Raw genomic sequence first — 16,860 nt, 5'->3', positions numbered from 1 at the left:
TGGATGCACGTTTCCTGCAACTGTAAATGTCATGATGTATTATGGTACTGCATATGGTACTGCTTGCGTACTGAAAAATTACACTGGTTTTGCTCTGATATGAATTAATTTTGAAGGTAAAATGTCTTTGTACTGTCTTTTCTGTATTTCCAAGTAGAAAATGTAGTGTGCATTTTAGTTTGGCCTACAGATTAAGAGTTTTCTGCACTCAGTTCTTTAAAAATATTTTGGGAAACCTCTGGCAATGAGGGCGGTTTTGTATTCTCAATGTAGTCCTATGGTACAGACAAACAGACAAATTCAGTTATGATATGCTTTTATGAGAGTGCTGTTCTTAGATGCGTATACATGATATACCAGAATGTATACATATTAATTGTTGGCAAAAAATATTTCTTTGTAGGCTGCAGCAGGAAACATTATTAATATGCTTTGGCAACTGATGGAAAATAGTCTTGAAGAACTTAAATTGCTCCAGACAGTTCTTGTACTTTTAACAACCAATACAGTTGTGCATGATGAAGCACTGTCCAAGGTAAGAATTTGTCAGTGCCAGCTATAGTACTTACAATATCCAGGAGGAAAAACAGGGAGAAATCTTAAGTATTAAACATTTGGGAATAATGGAAGAAGAGGGGGCTTTCTTGATTCTGTTGTGTCCTTGTTGTTTTTCTAGTTGGATTCTGAAAATAGGATTTCTTTTAACTTCCTTTTAATTCTGTTTTTTTAGTGCTTCCACTATAATACATTTCTGACTTAATAGGAACTTAAAATAAAAACTCTGGTCTAATGCCTGTCTCTCTCATCTACTAAATTAATTGTATGTGTGTTTTCAAGCTGAAATCAGAGCACATAGTGCAGTGTTAGTTCTCACTAATAAAGCAAATATTAAAATAAGCTGCCTGCCACCCTGCCTTACATGTCTTTTGGAAGCAGTCCAGTTATTGCTCTTTCAGTCAGAACTGAAATGACTTTATTGGACCATTTTGGATATTAGATTTCAACTAAGACAAAGAAATCCTGTTCCTATCCTTTTTAATCTTAAATTAGAAGATACTTCTCTTTCAAGGAGCAGCATTGTTTGCCCATCTGTTAATTGTGAAATTCTGTTTGAAGCAAGTTCTTTTTCTGCATTACATTTTACGTTGTTTTCTCTTAAACTTAAGAAAGATTTTTTTGTTTTTAAACAAATAATTCTAAATTGCTGTCCTTATTATGTGCTGCCTTCAGTGTACTGGTTTAATATCAGAGCAATTTTTTTTTTCATTGAGAGAGACAGAATAGAATTGAAGAATATTTTTCAAAGCATTCTGTTCTAGTGGAAGGTTTTCAGTTTTTTTCGCTTCTGGTTTTAATGAAATAGCTTCCTAGCTCGTTAAATGTGTGGATATTAAAATCATTATTAATCTACTTAATCAAAGAAAGGAAAAACATGAAAGGAAAACAAAGCTAAGCTACAAAGGTCTGCTGAAGGCAGGAAAATAATGGAAAATTTATGAAACCCATAAATGGCAGAATAGAAACTTGCTACAGATTGGATGGTTTGTCGGTAGGTTCTTTTTTAGCTTGAGTAGTACAAATTGTCAAAGACTCTTCAGTACTATCTTGTTTCTTTTGTTCCAAGTAATGCTCGTTTTCCAAATAAGGTGCTTTGTTCTTGGGCAGAAGCATTATTTCTGAAGAAAATTGAAAAACTTTCAAAAGAAGGAATATCAGTCATTAACAGTCTAGCAGATGTTCTTTAACAACCTGCAATGTTGTTGTTTTATCAAGTTTTAATCTAGGCTCTGGAAGGAGACAGTCACTGTTAAAGTCCACCATACTTTCCCTTCTGCATATTGCATATCTGCCTCTCATCACTTCCTTCATTTGTTCTTCTTCCTCTGCCTCCATATACCCTCTCTCTCTTTCTTTCCCCCACTTATTCTTAGGTTCTTGGTATCTACATTTCACTTACCTTTGTTATGTGTCTTCCAAAGATATTTTTCAACATCCTTTATTTTTTCATCTCTCTAACATCTAGAAACTTTCTCCTTTTGGACACCAACCACAAGAGCATGTGAGCACAGCAGTGTCGAATAAGTAGGGAAGGTCTTTCTCTTGCCCGGTATCCTGATCCAGAAGCATGCTCACATAACACAGTTACTGGAGTATCTCATTGCTGTATTTTTAACAGTTTCCTCAGTGCACATTAAAATCTAGTTCATTTAGATATGTGCAGTCAAATTTGGGCAGGCTCTGACAGGGGTGAGAAAAAACGTTTCTGACAGAGCAATATCCTGGTGGTGTCCAAAGCCAGAAATAAAGGAGTTTCTCAGTTAACCAAATATAAGAATCAGTTGGCATGGGTAAATGGTGCGTTGTTTTTCCCCCTCAAGATATTTCAAGAAATATCTGAAAGTTGTTTTTTTTTTTTCCACATTGAAAAGTTCTTAGTCAGTTTGAGTCAGGCATGTATTGTATATTCATGTTTCTTAAATTAAGAAAATTAGTGGTAAAACATCCTGAAAAGCCCCTACTACAGGCATTGCTGTTAGATCAAGCTAGAGAATCATGCAGTATCTACTGAAAGTCTAGAAGTGCATGATTGTGTTGTAAAATTTCAGACTAACATGGGGATGCCATCTGAGCGGAGTCCATAAATCATTTACAAGAAAAAGAAGCAAAAAATTCAAAATCTTGTATGGCTTAGAGCTTGTAGCCCTATGACCACGTGTGCTTGAGGTTCGTGCAAGTGCAAGAGCACAGCATAAGGACACATGAACAAGAAAGACAGGTTTCACTATGCATATGGATGTTAATTTTCAAATTTTATTATAAAATAAGTACATATTAAATTATGTGTTAGAGTTAATATGAAATCCAATGGAAAACAGTATTCAGGTCACTGCCGACACAATGACACATTAAAGTACACACCTTAGAGAGGAATAATAGCAGTTGAGGCAACATGATTGTGAAAGGATTGTGATTTAATGTAAGAGAGGAATAGCATTTTAGCTTTGGAGTTGGCTCACCTTTCCATGATTAACCATATAACCCTAATGTTCTTTTAACATTAAAATTCATACAAGTTGTTTTATGTGGTTGATTACTATGTGTTCTCTGTATGATGATTGTAGTTTTACTGGCATATCGTAATGCCTTCAGTTAATACCACTCCTAGATTACCTTTTTGGAGGATTACTACAGAGGTTTTTGGCTTGGGTAATCCATAAAACCTATTCTGGTTCTTCAAATTTAAAATGCTTAAACAATTTTTTTTTTCAGGTATTCTTTTGATAAGCTGTAGTGGAAAGCGTTCCTCAGTCGGCTGTCTTGAGTCTAAGCTAAAAGGGGAAAATATATTCTTGTAAGGTGATTTTTATTTTTTTTTCTCTTCAGGCAATTGTGCTTTGTTTTCGATTGCACTTCACAAAAGATAACATCACAAATAACACTGCGGCAGCTACAGTACGGCAGGTGGTTACTGTAGTATTTGAAAGAGTGGTTGCTGAAGATGAACGATACAAAGGTGGGCATACTTCTCACTCTACTTGCTTGTATTAACCTGTTTTTTGGACACACATCTAATGTTTATATTTTTTTCAGATAAAGTAGTAGTAAAGAGTCTATAAATATAATTTTAAAAATACAGACATTAATAGCTTTTACTGTCTTTTATACATGTAGTTGTATTCAAAGGGGATGGAATCCTTAGCCATTGTGTCAGTCCAAGTCGGTACAGCAATATATATAAAACGTAATTTTTTTTCAGGCTGTGATAACTGGTGTTCAGATTAGTGTTGTGCAGGACTTTGAAGCGACGGTGTCATTTAAGGTGAAGGTAACTTAGATTACTGTGTGTGAAATACATGGCAGTAGTAGTTTTGAAGAGGACATTTATTGGAAAGAACTGCTTGGTATTGATAATCTTTGGTATTCAATCTAACATTTATTTCTTTAGACATGATAAATTGCTGAAGAATTACCTGGCCATTCTCCTAGAATCTTTTTCTAAGAACACTTAATGCGTACTTGGTTTTCTACAGTGTGGTTGTTCACAAAACTGTTTTTTGTCTTTGTGCAGATGTTATTGACCAGCCAGTTGCAGTTCAAGGAAATAGTAACAGAAGATCTGTCAGTACGCTGAAGCCATGTGCTAAAGATGCATACATGCTTTTTCAGGTAGTTACGGAGCATATATTTATACATTTGCAGTTACCATTGTGTGCTTCTACATCCCTGTAAGAAATTCCAAAAATTTGCTGTTGGCATGTTGACAAGGTCCTTAACTGGAGCCTCAGGCTTTCTTATGCACGTTTATTGTAATTGGCATTGATATGCTGTATCCCAGGGGGTTGATTAGAAAATGAAGACAAAGTGGCCTAGGAAAACATTTTACTATAAATCTTAAATAATAGCTAAGCATGCATGTCTGCATTAAATTCAAGAGTTTTTTTGCCATGAGCCAAACACTGCTACTGTAGTTCAGCCTTGCTTATGGTGCTTGATATTGTATATTAATGTTGACTATATAATGAGAAGTAGTAGTTGTATTCATCACTCCAATAAAAATTTTTTTGACTTAGCAAGTTCACTGCTATTGAGATATTTTTGGGGGCAGGAATTAACACAATTGCTACAAGGATACCAGCAAAGTTTAAAATGTCTTTTAAAAGTGTTTTATGTAACAGTTTTTATAAAGAAAGTATTTGAGGAAAAATTATGTTGAAATTGGAAAATTACTAATTACAGAGGAGGGAGAGAGTGTAGATTTTGTTGTAGACTCAGAAAAACTATGCTGCTACAGGACTGTGCAGAGAATGTAAATGTTGTTGTATTTCTTTTCAAGGATCTTTGTCAGTTGGTTAATGCTGATGCTCCCTACTGGCTCGTGGGTATGACAGAAATGACCCGGACATTTGGCCTTGAACTTCTTGAGTCAGTCCTGAATGACTTTCCACAAGTGTTTTTACAAGTGAGTAGCTCTCCAAGGGAAAATAGGAAGGCTTTTGTTCACATGTGTAGTAAAATTTGCACTTCATTAACTCCTCTTTAATTTAGCGTAAGTACTGCTTTTCAGAAGGACTAGTAATGCTTACACGTTGGGTTTTTATGATAGAAACTTACTGTGTGCTTTTCATCCGCTTTCTTCTAATCCCATACATACGCTTTATTTGTGTTTGTTTATTTTGTAGAGCATGTTGTACTCTGTTTCAGTTTTTGTTTTGCCATTATGTCTCCTCCAAAGATGCATTCTCGTATACTGCATGATTTATGACAGTTCTGTAACCTAGTTTGTGTCATTGTTATTTCTAAAAAAACATTAACTTCACCCCACTTGCAAAGCAGCAGGAATTATTACTGTGAATTTTGTGGGTCTACTGCATATAAATGCACCATGATCCTACAGTAACATGTTTTATCAGTCAATAGCTAAATTAAGAAATTAAATATATAATAAACAATGTATTAGCAACCTATTTCAATTTGCAAACTAGAAGAGGGGTGTGCATGGTATGAACCTCATGGTGCCATTGCATCATGCTTTTTGGTAGCTTTACAATGATGTCTGCCATTCTTCTTTTTAATTTCCTGAATGTATAATTTATACCAAGTTTTACATGACTTCAGAGTGCCAGATTGTAACAGTGAATGTAAATAAGATGCATAATCAGAGCTACTGGTAGCAATTAAAGACTATCTGCCTATAATTTGTTCTGTTTTCTTTTTCAGCATCAGGAATTCAGTTTTCTTCTTAAAGAGAGGGTATGCCCTCTTGTTATAAAACTCTTCTCTCCAAATATCAAATTCAGGCAAGGTTCCAGCACATCATCTTCCCCAGCACCCGTGGAAAAACCATACTTTCCCATCTGTATGCGTTTGCTGAGAGTAGTTTCTGTTTTAATTAAGCAGTTTTACAGTTTGCTGGTAAGAATATGTTCAAATTTTCTTTATGCAATTCTGTTTTTCGATGTGTATGCCAGTACTGTGATCAGTAATAGTATTAAGTAGTTCTTGGGAAATGTTGACAGATACTGAGGGAAGAAAAATCTGAATATTCTTTTCCTCTTATGTGTATTTGTGTTTACATATATACTACATGTATGCTATAATTAAACATGGATTTGTGTGAACTCTTAGAATAGATTAGGTCTTGTTTTTTCTTGACTGCTTGTCAGTAGAGGTTTTGGGAATCTTTTGGTCTTGTTTGCCTGGCTTTAATGTTTATTGCCATGACTTGTTAATAATTGCTATGGGGCTTTGACTTGTATTGCTAAAGCTGTTGACAAAATGTGCGTAAAAAACACATGTTCAGCTGTTGTTACCTCCTGAATTCTAGATATTTGCTAAAAAATATTTTTTTCCATTTCGTTTACTGTTGTACGTTTAAGAACTTTACTGCAACACCTGTGAGGAATTTAGCTCCTTCAATACAATTACATATGTGGAGTTAGCTTGGCAAAAATGTTATGAGTGTTAGGTATGTCTTTAATATAATTTTGAATAAATGCTTGTTGAGAGGGTTTTTTAGACCCTGTGCAAAACTTGCTGGGATAGGACTCCTAAGATGAAAACAGGTTTTTTGAGAAAATATTTTGTAGGAGGCTTTTTCGTTTAATTTAATGGCTATAAACTATATCTTTTAGGTAACAGAATGTGAAATCTTTCTGTCATTGCTGGTTAAGTTTCTGGATGCAGACAAACCACAATGGCTAAGAGCTGTTGCAGTAGAATCTATTCACAGGCTTTGTGTGCAGCCTCAGCTATTAAGGTATTAAAGATATTGAGTTTCACTTTTGCATAGAATTTAATAAATATTTTTATTTTTCTTTGGTGGAAAATGCTTCCTAAAACATTATAAATATGTGGAAACTTGGATACAATAAACTCTTCAAGATTTTTTTTTTATAAAGTATTAGGCAATGTTTATTATCCAGGAAGGGCTGAATTATAGTTATTTGAGTATTACAAACCTTCTCCATCTTACAAGTATCAAAGGAGCATTTACCTAAAACTAAAGTATATTATTCACCTAAATCTTTACAGTTAAAATGTGCTTTCAGTCTAGAGTTTGAAGGGGGGTGGGTGTGGTGGGGTGGAAAGTTGCTGTTAAATTAGGGACTAAAAGCATTTTGTCAAATACTTACTATAAAATACTTTCCAGGTCCTTTTGTCAGTCATATGATATGAAGCAACATTCCACTAAAGTTTTCCGTGATATTGTGAATGCACTGGGGTCCTTCATCCAGTCACTATTTCTTGTACCAAGCACAGGGAACACATCAGCGACACCAAACCAAACTGGTAAAGCTTTGTCCTTACTATCATCTTAAATTCCCAGCATTTTCGTGTAATAATAAATTTTGATCTGATTCAGTATATACATTTGGCTTGGTACAGTTCTGTATTTCCATGTTAATTGAAGAGAAAAGGTAGTGTGAGACAAGCTTGTGTTTTCAGGTCTGGCACAACAGGTGATTTTATCATCCTGTGCTCCTGCATTTGTGATCCTCTACAGCAACTAAGCTCCTTGGTTCACAACTTTTCCGAGGGAATTATTTCTAATTTCTGACTATAACATACTTATCTGATTTCTGTCTCCTGTGTGGGAGTGTCATTGATGGCAGTGTGCAACTGAAGAAGTAAGGCAGAGTGTGTGTTTGCTTCCTCCTGGGAGGCAAGAGCTAATTCTTCTGGGTGTTCAGGGACAAAACTGGACCAAGGAAGCCAAGAGGTAGAAAGAAAGAAAGATCTGTGTTTTACAGATGATCTTTGCTTTTTCTGTAAGCTGAAAACAGTCACTTACTGAAAACTAACTTGTGTTTGCTTGCAGCCAGGGTTTTGGCATTTCACTATGTACATTTTTATTTCTGTAAGAAGAAATGGGCCTCCTCTTAAAGCCTTTGCAGATGTTTACATCTGAGTTAAGACTCTCTGCTTCTTCTCATGGTTCTAGAAGCAGAGGCCTCAGCAGCATGCAACATAAAACTAATTTCTACGGGCATCTTTTGACCTACCTTCTTAAAAGAGATAATAAACAGATAATAAAAGTATTGTTATAATATCTACTATTAAATTAGTAAACATTTACAAGCTTGGTTTTAGACTCACACCTTCCAGGGTTGACTCATGAAGTCTGAATTCCAAGTCGGTGTTAGCGTTGATAACATTAAGAAATCTGCTTCAGTCAGTGTTCAATAGCTGTCTGTATGAAAGGTGACAGAGCACTTCTATTAGTAGCATTTCTGCCTTAGTTTAATCCACTCAAATCAGAGAAGCACTTTTCATTGTGTAACACACACATATGAAAAGCCGTTCTGAAATACTTATTCTCCTGAAAACTTAAATTTTGCCTTCATGCGAAACAGCACTGCAGTAGGGTCATACCTTAGTGCTGTTGCTGTTTCTCTGGCTCATTGTTCCAGTTTGTTTTCTCCTTTACCTTGTCACTTTCTCCCTGAGTGTTTCTCACATAACTCTCTCATGGATTTCTTTCTGCTTGTTTTCCTCCTATGTCCATGTCAAACACACATAGAGCAGATCAATACAACCTAATTTTCAAGCTGAGTCTTCTGATTATAATTATAGTCTTCGCGTAGCAGGTTCTTACCTCTAGATGGCTTTTGAGCCTCAGTTTTGCAACAAGGTCGCTGTTCCATAAGAAAAAATTGAAACCTACGTCTACCTAAGTTTGGTGGCACTTCTATTATACTGGTGTAATATAAGCCTTTTTACCACTTTAAAGGAGTTATGTTGATATAAAAATAGTTGTTTATGTCTGACTGCTCAGTGGGATGACAGAAAATGACACCAGTGTTACTGTGTTTGTGTTAGTGGCAGTGCATGGTTAACAATTTCCCTTTAGCAGCATGACTCTATTTCAATCTGTTACTCTTCACTGCGTTCAAGTGCATATACAGGGTTCTGTGTATTCATATTGCCAAAATTAGTAGTTTAGTCTCTCTACGTATTAAAAGCAAGCACAGCAAAATGGCACTTGTTACACTGAGGTATTAGGTATGAGTCACCTTCCTGGGGACTCTGCCGTTCTCTCCCCATTGTCTATACTGAGAGTCTAAACTTGTAGTTTCTACTCCTAGTAGATCTATAGTAGGTTTATATAGTAGGTCTGTAGTCCTACAGTAGGTATATACATACTAGGAGTATGTATAGACCTTCTATATGTCGGAAGTATATATGTGTGTGTGTGTATATATATATATACACACAGAGTTCTTTGTCCTTTTATCTGCTTTTTTTGGCTTCTTATATTGGAACCGAATTTGTTCCTTCCTAACTGTTGGTTGGCACATTGTCATCTCTTCCCTGATGGAGTTTGGTTTTTTTCTGCCTTGGCTTGGAAAAAATTCAGACATTGCAGTTCTCTTTGAGTTTCTTCTTGTGACTTCTGCATTTCTGAAATCTTTAAAGTTTGTGGTGATGTTTGTTCTTGAAATGATTAACTTCTCTTTCCTGCTACTAATTTCTAGATGTAACTATTCAAATAATTCTTAGTTTTTAAATATCTATCTTAATCATCTTTAGATATCTTCACTAAAATATTTCTTGTTTTATCGAGACCACAGAAGTTCAGTTAATTCACAGAATGTTAAGAAGTCTGCTGTACCTTTCACAGAAAGATTTTGACTGAAAACAAGACAATTGATATCAATCAACTGCACCTTTTAAACTAATTACTTTGCACATAAAATCATGTTTTAGACACGTGAGGGAGCTCAAAAGTAGTTGTTTCTGTTGGTGGTGGTTTTTATTACCAAGCAGCGTGTCTCAGATTAATCCACATATTTCAACTTAGATTATTCATAAATACAGAAAAAGAATGTTGACTGATGGTTAAAATTAGATTGGTTGATTTTATCATGCTGTTTTTCTGAACAGGAAGCAATGCATCGGGGAATACTGGCACAGCACAAACTAATCCAGGGGTGCTTGGAATGGGAGGAGGAGCAACTGTATTACCTGCCTTTGAGTACAGAGGCACTTGGATACCCATCCTGAATGTAACTGTACAAGGCAGTGCCAAAGCTACCTAGTAAGTACTTCTATCTTTTTGAAAATGGATATAACAAATAATTTTATTTCCAACTTGATTGTTTAAGGATTTTTTTAATAGTGAGTATCGAGGTCTTCATTTCGCTGGCCTTGAGGGATATTATGCGTTTCCTTTTTGTTAGTGCCTTGAGGTGTTCTGCTTTTTTGCTGTTTTGTCTGAATGCTCTGGATTGTGATCCAAATATCCCCTATGGCTTTAGCATCTGTTGGATTTTTTTCACTGCCATCCTGTTGCTGTGTAAACTCTTCGCTTTTAGGTCTTACTACGATACGTAACAACTTTAGAATATCTTTTTCTGGCTTGTGTAATGGCAAACATTAGGGAGCATTAAGCGAATGGGACATCAGTGGGAGTGAAAAATAGCTTTCTTACACCAGCTTTGCTGTGTTTACAGGTTTTTTTGAGCAGTATATTGTGGCAGATATTGGCCAGGCTGTCATTCCAAAAAACGTATTGACCTTTATATGAGGGCTAGACTGTACGTGGTTCATAGAATGACCAATTGTTTTGGGTGACTTTGTGTAATGGAGATCATGTTCTCAGTTTAGAGCTGTGAGTACTACATTACTTTCAAATAGTGGAAGTTTTTTCATGTCAGTCATGACCCTTGAGGGTCAGTCTCTTCTGTATTGAATGTTATTTGTACGGCCCATGAAATTTTGGCATACTAATACTCAGTGAAATCAACACATAACCTGAATCTTAACACTTGTTTAAGGTAGAAACTCCTCTATCTGCCTTTGAGACACAGAAGGACAAATTCATCCTCAGATTTCAATAGTTTAACATGTATGTGTGGACATGACTGTTCCATCAGTGGCCATGAATGTTGTTCTGTGTAAGATTACAGAATAGTTACTAGTGTGTCATGTCAGCGGTTTTTCTTCTATCTTGTACTTCGTCTGTAGTCCCTGCATGTAAGGAGATGACTGACTAACTGTGGATTTGGGTCACATCGTAGCATTGATTCTCTCCTACTGCTGCCATTACATTTTTCATACACTGGCTACATCTTATACTTTTGCACAATGACCTAATGGGAGATATGAATTGTGAACAGAGCAAGCAGAGGTCTTCTTGCCAATGTGGGCCTGTCTCTTCCCAGACCACTATATTTTGTCTTTCTGTTTACATGGAACACATACAGTAAGTATGTGTTTTTAAGATCAATAGACGAAGACGCTTCACAGAATCGCAGAATGTCAGGGATTGGAAGGGACCTCGAAAGATCATCTAGTCCAATCCCCCTGCCGGAGCAGGAACACCTAAATGAGGTTACACAGGAAGGTGTCCAGGCAGGTTTTGAATGTCTTCAGAGAAGGAGACTCCACAACCTCCCTGGGCAGCCTGTTCCTGTGTTCTGTCACCCTCACTGTGAAGGAGTTTCTTCTCATATTTAAGTGGAACCTCCTGTGTTCCAGTTTGTACCCCTTGCCCCTTGTCCTATCATTGTTTGTCACTAAGAAGAGCCTGGCTCCATCCTCGTGACACTCACCCTTTACACATTTATAGACATTAATGAGGTTACCCCTCAGCCTCCTCTTCTCCAAGCTAAAGAGCCCCAGCTCCTTCAGCTTTTCCTCCTAAGGGAGATGCTCCACTCCCTTAATCGTCTTTGTTGCCCTGTGCTGGACTCTCTCTCCAGCAGTTCCGTGTCCTTCTTGAACTGAGGGGCCCAGAACTGGACACAATATTCCAGATGGGGTCTCACCAGGTCAGAGTAGAGGGGCAGGAGAACCTCTCTTGACCTACTAACCACCCCGCTTCTAATTCACCCCAGGATGCCATTGGCCTTCCTGGCCACAAGGGCACAGTGCTGGCTCATGGTCATCCAGCTGTCCACCAGGACCCCCAGGTCCCTTTCCCCTACACTGCTCTCTAATAGGTCATTCCCCAGCTTATACTGGAACCTGAAGTTGTTCCTACCCAGATACAATACTCTACACTTTCCCTTGTTATAGTTCGTTAAATTTCACGCCGCCCGACTCTCCAACCCGTCCAGGTCTTGCTGGATGGCAGCACAGCCTTCTGGGGTGTCAGCCACTCCTCCCAGCTTGGTGTCATCAGCAGACTTGCTGACAATGCACTCGAGGCCCCCATCTAAGTCACTGATGAATATACTAAATAGTACTGGCCCCAGTACTGACTCTTCTAGATTTTTCATGGCCATTCCTATTTAACTGTACCAACTCACTCCATTTATTTAGTAGTTTGCTTTCCCATGTTTGAAGGTAAGAGTACATGACCTCTACCTCAGAGGTATGTTGTACGTATAAAACCCATTAATAATTGTAGTCGGAGCCATATGTATATATGTGTGTGTGTGTGTACACACACACACACTTATTTGTGGATAGAGGGTGAAATGTTGACTGTTTGACTTACCTATACTGCCTATGCCCCCAGATATCTAAGGCACTCATTTTCAGGAAGTGAGAGATAATAACTGAAGTGTTACAGGTTTGAGAGAAGGAAAATCCATTGTGCAGAAATGAATGATAGTACTACAGTGTAAAAGTGTCTTTGGTGTATTGTAGCTGCAATGCATAGCCTTTTTAAGAGTAGTTTGTAGAGCAAATGATGAAATAGTGGTTGTTGGGGTAGCAGGTAGTTTTCGTAACAGAATGTCTGTCCTTGTGTAGACATTACTGCTGTGGCAACTATACTCCATTTCCTGTTGGATTTGTAACTCAGCATTTCTTAATGTGCTTTTAAGGTAAAATATGAAGAAAAGTGGCAACAAGGCTGCAGTTCCAGCATAGTGATGTTTTAATTGTGTGGTTTTCAGCAGTGAATCATGTAGACATTTCCTCTTTGTACAAATAATTTCCATTGTTTACCTGTGTATGAATATTTGATCATATATTATCCAACTATGACAGGCTTTTCCAGTCACATGGACTCAAAGATAATGATAATGGAACATCTAACTTGTTCTCAATTTGTTATATTCATACTACCATGACTTTCTGACCTATTTCCTCTGTTGTTCTTATGTACTTGTGTTCTTTTGAATACATTCTGTGGCAGTGGCTTTAAGTAAATTAGTAATTAAAGTAGAATAATTCATTCAGTGATGCTTTCTTCTGTGTGCTATTTTTTAAGAATATTTATTTGCAGATCTAAATGTTCTACTCAAGGTTTATATTCTTTCATTTACTATTTTATTTAGTGACTCATTTACTCTTTTACTTAATGACTGACTTGATCTTGAGTTGCTATAGATCTTGAAGGATGGTATTTGGGGCCTATATGTACTTAACGTTAATTTGGAATTTTATTATTGTTTTGAATCACTGTGGTACTGTTACACACTTACTTGTTGTGATTTCTATTTTTTAGTTTGGAAATGCTGGACAAAGTAGAGCCACCTACGATTCCTGAGGGCTATGCCATGTCAGTGGCATTTCACTGTTTACTGGATCTTGTCCGTGGTATCACTACCATGATTGAAGGGGAGCTGGGAGAAGCAGAAACAGTCAGTCAAACCACAACAGAGACAACTTCATTACCAGCACAGTCTTCAGAGCAGCAAGACTTGCAGTCTGTATCTGACCAGTCAGAGAAAGAACTAGGTATCTGAACATGCAAACACTAAATAAAATAGAGCAGCGTTACATAAATCAGGATTTAAAATACTTCATGCTTTGTTGCTGAAATTTATTGTTTCTTAATCATATATGAAAACTTTTAATTAGGTATTTTGGGAGGATTTTGTTTTGTAACAGAACAGCAATAATCTCTAAAAAAAGAAAAATACTTGATATAGGACCTTAGCCATAGGCTTTTTGTGGTCTATTAAACTGTTTTACATGTATGTATTTGGGATGAGAAGGGCATTTGGTTCTCCGTAAGTACTGTTCTGCCTTGCTGTGTCCTGAATTCTGCTGCAGACTGAGATCCAACTTCACAAGAGACAACCTGACAGAGAGAAATTTGGCAGTTAAGATCATATTGAAAGAAAAAAACGTATTTCTAGTAACAAGATAAAAAGATGAACGTTTTAATGGAGAGATTGAGTAAGATTGAAGTATTTGGGGAAGAACTTATTTAAAAGCAGAACTAATATGAACTGAGGCTTGTATTTGTGCAACATATGAAGAGCGTGTATGTACGGGAAGCCTCTGCTCTCGGTGGTGATTGTGGCCGGTGCGGGGGACGGGAGAAGCGGGGCCGGTGGTGCCGGGCGGGGCGGGGCCAGGCGGCCGAGGGAGCGGGAGCTCTCCATGGTGCTGCAGGGAACACCGACCGGCCCGGGCTCCTGACGTGGCAGGGCACAGGGTGGGAGGTGTGGAAACCGTACGGGCAGATTATAGGTCTTATAGACCTATATTTTTATTTTTCCTAGTAAATTAAATAAATTTAAAAATATGGAGAATTATAAATACCGGGGGAGAGTGTTTTTCCTTCACTGCAAAACTTTAGTGAGTTTCTTGTCTCACAATTACACACTTCTTAAAGTTTATTTTTCCAGACAAAGACTAAAAATAGTTGTGTGTACCTTTGTATGATTTTTGATGTAATTTAGAGTAAGCATTGTATTGCAGTAGCAAGCATTTAGTTTGTGATAAAATTGAAAGTCATGAAGTAAAATATTTTCTTTTGGCAGTAAACAAGTATATGTATTTATTTCAAGTTAGCAGAGCTGTCTGGGAAGAGATGGTGAATGCTTGTTGGTGTGGTCTTCTGGCTGCTTTATCCCTCCTACTTGATGCAAGGTATTTGGTCTTTCGTTTCTCTTGACTTTTTGACGATTACATTCCCAACTATATTTTGAACTGACTTTTGATACTGCTCAGGTTGACAGTTAAATAAGAGTATTGTTCATAGCACCTCAGCAAACAGGTTTGTAGTGGCTAGATGGAGTGAGGGTCTGTTAAGCATAAACAACACAGAAGTCTCCAGAAGTCTAGCATCAACCTTTAATGTATTTCAGTATAGAACAATTAATTACATTTTCAAAGGCTTGGATTTAAACTGTTTAATTATATTCCGTTTTACTTTGACTCAGTGATTCAACACATTGAAGTGATTCTACACATCTCTTCATTACTGTTGATAAGAGACTAATGTCTCAGTACATGTTAGTACTATGCAGTCTTTGAAGTGGAAAAGCTGTTTACTAGGTAGTAACTTTGATTACTTAATTGTTTCTTTCAAAGACACTTTTGTTGTCAAACACCGTTTTCTGAAATTAGTGTTAAATACCTCCTGGTAGTTTCTTTTGCCCAATCATTGAGAACTAAAGACCAGTTTTATAGGAAATGGTTCTGAAGACTTTTGTTGAATGGTGTGCTTGCTCTTCAGTATTTATAGTGTTGACAGGCTTAAAGTATATGTTCTCATTGCTTTCAGTTTTGCTTAGCTGCCTGCTTCTTTGCCATGGGTTAATTCTTACTAAACAACGTGTACTCTTTCAGCACTGATGAAGCTGCCACTGAAAATATTCTGAAAGCAGAATTGACCATGGCTGCACTTTGTGGAAGACTGGGTCTTGTAACATCAAGAGATGCCTTTATCACTGCTATTTGCAAAGGATCCTTGCCTCCTCACTATGCCCTTACTGTATTGAACAGCACAACTGCAGCTCTGTCCAGCAAATGTAAGTATAGAAGTTTTCCTTAATTGTTAAAGTGTTTTTAAATTTGTTCCATGTATTGTCCTCTAGCCCGAATTTCTCAGAATATGATTCTGAAGTATGCAACTGTAGTATTTGGCTATACTAAATTATATTAGAATCCTCAGGCAAGGATCTAGATGGCCTGCTTTCCACAACTGCTTAGTCTTGCAGCATCTGCTGAGTATCATTCTAGGAAATCTAAGACTTCCTGAATGCTTAGCATATGTCAGAATTTAATATTCTAGGGAGATCTGTCTGTCTGTCTGTCTATCATCCTAAGGGTCTGTTGGAACATGTAATTAAGGCATTCAAATTCTGACAAGGTCTCTGGGCAACCCAAATATTCAAGAGTTGGCTAGAACATCCTGCATTTTTGGTGTACTGCAGTCTTTTCTACAATTTTCTAGCAATGGTAATACTTACTGTGTGAACGGGAGGTTTTAAGTTTTGGGCGCTCTTCAGCGCACAACAAGTTGCTTCCCACATCCTTAGAGAATGTTGTAGTTCATGGGATATAACAGTTGAAGATGTATTCTGTTTCTGATTTTGAAAATGAATTGTTATGTACCAAGAAGTGCAGCTGCCTGGGGAATATGCATATGGATCTGACATTAGACCTCTTAATAAAAACAAAAATACCTTAGTCTGGGAACAATGATTAGCACCTTTACTCCAGTGCACTGGAGTAAAATTTCTCTGGAGTGTGTTTGCCAGAAAGTGGTTGTTACTACAAGTAAGTTCTGGGTTTAAAATTTAGGTGTGGTTTTTTTTTTTTTTTCCTTTTCAATTTTCCTCTAGCATATTCCATTCAGGGACAGAATGTGCAGATGATCAGTCCCTCGAGTGAGTCTCATCAGCAAGTTGTAGCAGTAGGGCAGCCCTTAGCTCTTCAGCCACAGGGAACAGTAATGGTAAGTACAACTTGTAAGTGGCCTCCTCCTGCTTAACTGCTTATTTCTGTATCTCAGTGTGCCTCAAAACCAAGCAACCAGTATTTGTAAGAATGCTATTTATCTGTTATCTGAAATATTATCCCAAGCTTTTATTTTGGAACAGCCCTAGACAGCAAAGTTCTCTAACTGTAAAGAAGACTTACTCCTGGTTTTTTACCTGACTTATAGCTCAGCAGTTTCCATCCATTCTGTTTGAAAACCCCTTGGTCTCAGCTCTGTTATGTGCC

At 37.2% G+C, this 16,860-nt stretch overlaps 1 protein-coding gene across 4 annotated transcripts in view; it reads left to right on the top strand.

The window, feature by feature from the left end:
• Positions 1 to 16,860, top strand: part of MON2 (MON2 homolog, regulator of endosome-to-Golgi trafficking) — a 73,142-nt gene that overhangs the window by 19,379 nt on the left and 36,903 nt on the right. For 2 of the 4 annotated variants that reach the window (XM_071802650.1, XM_071802648.1), the window contains exons 4-15: positions 404 to 535; positions 3,385 to 3,514; positions 4,070 to 4,167; positions 4,835 to 4,960; positions 5,719 to 5,913; positions 6,633 to 6,757; positions 7,151 to 7,290; positions 9,886 to 10,039; positions 13,403 to 13,635; positions 14,670 to 14,778; positions 15,481 to 15,662; positions 16,479 to 16,591. In XM_071802650.1, coding sequence (XP_071658751.1) covers positions 404 to 535; positions 3,385 to 3,514; positions 4,070 to 4,167; positions 4,835 to 4,960; positions 5,719 to 5,913; positions 6,633 to 6,757; positions 7,151 to 7,290; positions 9,886 to 10,039; positions 13,403 to 13,635; positions 14,670 to 14,778; positions 15,481 to 15,662; positions 16,479 to 16,591 — 1,737 coding nt within the window. The remainder of the gene's footprint in view (positions 1 to 403; positions 536 to 3,384; positions 3,515 to 4,069; positions 4,168 to 4,834; positions 4,961 to 5,718; positions 5,914 to 6,632; positions 6,758 to 7,150; positions 7,291 to 9,885; positions 10,040 to 13,402; positions 13,636 to 14,669; positions 14,779 to 15,480; positions 15,663 to 16,478; positions 16,592 to 16,860) is intronic. The other 2 variants (XM_065835826.2, XM_065835816.2) reach the window with 1 other exon arrangement.

This window comes from Patagioenas fasciata, chromosome 1 (genome assembly GCF_037038585.1).
Source record: "Patagioenas fasciata isolate bPatFas1 chromosome 1, bPatFas1.hap1, whole genome shotgun sequence".
In the NCBI taxonomy this organism is placed as follows: domain Eukaryota; kingdom Metazoa; phylum Chordata; class Aves; order Columbiformes; family Columbidae; genus Patagioenas; species Patagioenas fasciata.
Note: the sequence above shows the minus strand (reverse complement) of the source record. Positions and strands in the feature narration are given on the sequence as shown.